Raw genomic sequence first — 4,499 nt, 5'->3', positions numbered from 1 at the left:
GCCTATGTTAGTTATAGCGGCTCCCGTGTTAGTTCTATATGTTCTCTTGTTAGTTCTACCTCCAGCTAATGCAAACGCAAGTTCTACTGCAAATGTGGGTTCTTTTGCCTATGTTACTTATAGCTGAGATATTGTTTGTTCTACCTGGTAGATGGGGTCAACCATCAAAACATTATCTCCGGAAGAATTGTCAATTGGGATCCTATCTGAAACACATGTGGCCGTCGATAACGGCGGCCGTTGATAACGGTGGGCCACAATCTATATTGTCATTGGGAAGCGCTGTAAATAAATAACATAAACAAAACAAATAATCATGAACTAAATCAATAGAAACATCAACAAATAACATAACACAAATAAGAAAAAATCACTAACGACTGTTTGTGTTAGAACTAGCATGAAATTCATCTGAACTAACAAGAAATCAATTAGAACTAACATGAAATCGATTAGAAATAACAGATTTGACCTAAAATGGAATTTGTCCTAGAACTAGCAGTAAATCGATTTCATGTTAGGGCATGTTCGGTTGTTTTCCGCAAAAAAAAGAAACCAGCAATGCACCATGAAAACAAATTCCCATCATTTCAACGTGTTTTCTCAGATTTGAAGTATTATGTTCGTTTCAACATGGAAATCAAGGGATTGAAATCAAATTTCACATTTATTGTGTTCGTTTCAACTCTTTGCAATAAAGAAATGTATTGTCCTTTGTCACATTTCTTGCATTTCACCTGTTCGTATTGCACAGCCTCAAATATAGGAAACCAGCTCAGCAAGTTCAAGCGGTGAGCTTGCCTCCCCAAAAAACCAACTGAAACCAGCAACGGTAAAAATTGTGCAACGGTCAAAAAACCATAACTCAAAACAGCAAGATTTTGCCAACGGAAACAATTTACCCCACCCCTGCACTTATATAGTTGGGATCAACTCCATCCTCCTCAACATATTCTCTCATAAAATTGCAAGAAAGCTGGGCAAAAATACTTGAGCATAGAGGCAATTAAAGCTGCGACATGGAAACAAGCCAAGACTCTCATGAATTAGCTGCAGAGGTAACGTGCTACTGTAACATACCGACACCACTAAAGCTTTGCAGATCAGGAGTAAACAAGGGCAAATACTTTTGGGGCTGCGCCAACTATCCAAATAGGCAATGCCAGTATTTCAGGTGGGCAGAAGAGCATCATGATAACAACCAGCGTAAGGTAAATTTTGAATGTCCCTCTCCTCAATCAGTTTCCCAAGTTAAAGATGTGGAAACCAAGCACTTGCGAAGAGAATTAAAGCTTGCAAACCAACAAGTTGTTTACTTGAAGAAATGTATTGTTGTTTTAGGAATATTTAGTATTTCCCTTGTTGTCATAAACATTGTAATCTGCTGTTTGAAAATGTAATGCAAAAGTTTGAGAAGAATGCAGGGACTCTTGTGTAAAGTCTGAGTTCAAATACAAATCTGAACAGATTGAGATGAAAATGATGCAGCAAATCCCCCATGCATATATGTAACAAAAACTTCTGTGATTAAACCAGCAACACAAACTGCACTTTGCATATGCCAGAAACTCCCAAAGTGAGAACAAGAGGAATCACAAGCAATAGGTATCTGAAATCAAACATGATAGCAATGAAAGCATGACAAGCAAAGATATATATTTAAAAGTGTTAATAATCCAATTCAACAGCTTTATATTAAAAGCTTAAGAGTATTATATTCCAATGGTGAGAATGATAAATAAAGTTTGACAAATCGAGTTAGTTCTAGTTGTCCTACTGTTAGTTCTAGAACATATCGAGTTAGTTCTACTTCAAGTTGGCGTTATTTCTCTCGAGTTAGTTCTACTTCAAGCTGGCGTTATTTCTAGCACAAGTGTTTGTTTTGTGGCCCATGTTAAATAGTATTGACTACAAATAGGTTAGAACTAACAAGATATCGTTTGGACCTAACAAATTTGACCTCGCATAGAGCTGTAATAGAATTCACAGCGGTTAGAACTGACATCTCCCCTATCGAGTTAGTTCTAGTTGTCCTACTGTTAGTTCTATCCCCTATCGAGTTAGTTCTAGTTGTCCTGCTGTTAGTTCTGGAACATCTCGAGTTAGTTCTACTTCAAGTTGGCGTTATTTCTAGCACAAGTGTTTGTTCTGTGGCCCATGTTAGGCCTATCTCAGTCATTGTTAGTTCTATATGTCTTCCTGTTAGTTCAAGCCCATCTTGAGTTAGTTCTACTTCGTGCCCACGATATTTTTAGCACAAGTGTTTGTACTCGAGATGGCCATGTTATCCCTAGCTCACTCCTAGTTAGTTCTAGATGGCCTCCTGTTAGTTCAAGCCCATCTCCTATTAGTTCTACTTCGTGCTGGCGTTATTTCTAGCCCAAGTGTTTGTTTTGTTATGTCATGATATCCCTAGCTCACTCCTTATTAGTTCTAGCTGTTCTCTTGTAAGTTCTATCACATACAGAGTTAGTTCTATTACGTTGCTTAAATATTGTACCCACTTAATCAAGCCTTGTACCTACTTGTAAAAACTTTTATACCCACTTAATCAAGTTTGGTACCCACTTAATCAAGTTTGGTACCTATTTATTCAAGTTTTGTACCCACTTAACCATGTTTTGTACCTCATTATACTGGAATCAAAATTTTGTACACACTTATCCAAGTTTTGTACCCATTAATAGACGTTTTATACCTACTTAGGCACCGATTTTGTACCCATTTATACACGTTTTGTACCCAATTAATCAATCCTTGTACCTACTTGTAAAAACTTTTGTACACACTTAATCAAGTTTTGTACCCACTTAATCAAGTTTGGTACCCATTTATTCAAGTTTTGTACCCACTTAACCATGTTTTGTACCTCATTATTCTGGAATCAAAATTTTGTACACACTTATTCAAGTTTTGTACCCATTTATACACGTTTTGTACCTACTTAGGCACCCTTTTGTACCTCTTTGCTCTGGATTCAAATATTTTACCCACTTAATCAAGCTTTGTACCCACTTAAGAAAGTTTTGTACTCACTTAATCAAGCTTTGTACCTAATAATGCCATGATTTTATTTTTGTACCCACTTATTCAAGTTTAGTACCCACTAATTGCTCGTTTTGTACCCACTTAATACTGTTTTGTTCCTCATTGTTCTGGGGGAAAAATTAATTCAAATTATCATCCATACATGATTAATCCATACAACCACATTATCATCCATACATACATAAATCTTAAGGGAAAAGTGAATAAATCAAATTGTGAACATTCAACCGAAACACATGCTTTGTTTTGGCCCTCCGCAAACTTTGTTTTGGCGATGCCGTTAACTTTCTCGACCTCCACCAGCAATATTTTTGTTCTACAAAAAAAAATTGCAACTTTATCATGACAAATGCAAAGACATTGAAAAAATATTAAATCAAGATTAAGTATAATACCTTAGCTAAAGGACAACTCGTTATATAATGTCCTTTTCCCTTACAAAACCCACAAAATCTTTGTTTTTTATACTCTTTTCTTGTGCTATCTCCACTCCCGACTTAATTCTAGTAGCATGTGCTGGTCGTCCCTTCGTGGCAACAGGCTTATCTGGATCACGAATAGTGGTTTGAGTTGCTTCCTCTATAGAGATGAGTATGGATGAAGTAGGCATCTTATTGCTGGCATTGCTCTCATTTCCATTGTTGTTATGTTCCTTCTCAATCTTGGAATTCTCAACTTCTTCAAAAAATGAGTCTAAAAAAGCACTAAACTTATCATGAAGTGTACTTGAAGTCAATGTATCTTCTAGTGCCTTGTTACATCTACTCCTAAGGGCCCAATGTTTAATGATAGATAGTTGGTCTTCACTATTTGTAATGCAATTTCTAACAACTCCGCAACCAACATGTCTTGCTTTAATTGTCCATCGTTGCATGATATATCTTGATGGAATTTCTAATACTTGCTTCTTTACTAAAATGTGCAAGCTATGTTTGCATAATATACCTTCCATCTCAAATCTCGCACAAGAGCACTTAATTCTTTTTTCTTTGGATGTATCGAAAACAACATGATGCTTTACTATCTTCTTGCTTTCAGCCTCGCTATCTATATTCCAAACGGCATAAGTAGCACTTGCGCCGTCCTTCGACAACTTTTCATGAAGCATGGAGTAACTATCCTTGAGTTCTTTCTGAAAGATAGTAAACAGATTCTTCGTATAATTCTCCCGAGCTTGTTTTTCAATGGGATGTTCAATTATCAATGTAGGAACTGAGTTTGTGGACTTAAAATCTTGCTCAAGTTCAGCGGCTCGGCGAGCTCTGACAGCATTATCATACTGCTTAACAAAATCATGTAACTCGGTATTTACATTCACAAAATGATCAAAAAAAACATTAATTCCCTCACTCCGCTGAGTAGATGTCATTCCTGCAGTAAACGTATCTTTAAGATACACTGGAGCCCAATGATCTCGATGATTGTATAAATTTACTAACCAACTCCTTTTA

General features: G+C 36.5%; 1 protein-coding gene across 1 annotated transcript; it reads right to left on the bottom strand.

Annotated features, from left to right (window-relative positions):
• Positions 1–144: 144 nt before the first annotated feature.
• Positions 145–4,417, bottom strand: LOC109828541 (protein FAR1-RELATED SEQUENCE 9-like; the record flags this gene model as incomplete). The annotated part of the gene is made up of 4 exons (XM_020395512.1): positions 3,488–4,417; positions 1,456–1,609; positions 738–817; positions 145–261 (listed from the first exon to the last, which is right to left on the bottom strand). Coding segments are annotated over exons 1-4 (1,281 nt in total), but the record flags the coding sequence as incomplete, so codon positions are not given.
• Between the last annotated feature and the right edge of the window lie 82 nt (positions 4,418–4,499).

Source organism: Asparagus officinalis, unplaced genomic scaffold (genome assembly GCF_001876935.1).
Source record: "Asparagus officinalis unplaced genomic scaffold, Aspof.V1 AsparagusV1_Un2282, whole genome shotgun sequence".
Taxonomy (NCBI): domain Eukaryota; kingdom Viridiplantae; phylum Streptophyta; class Magnoliopsida; order Asparagales; family Asparagaceae; genus Asparagus; species Asparagus officinalis.
The sequence above is the reverse complement of the archived record's forward strand: the minus strand, read 5'-3'. Positions and strand labels throughout refer to the sequence as shown.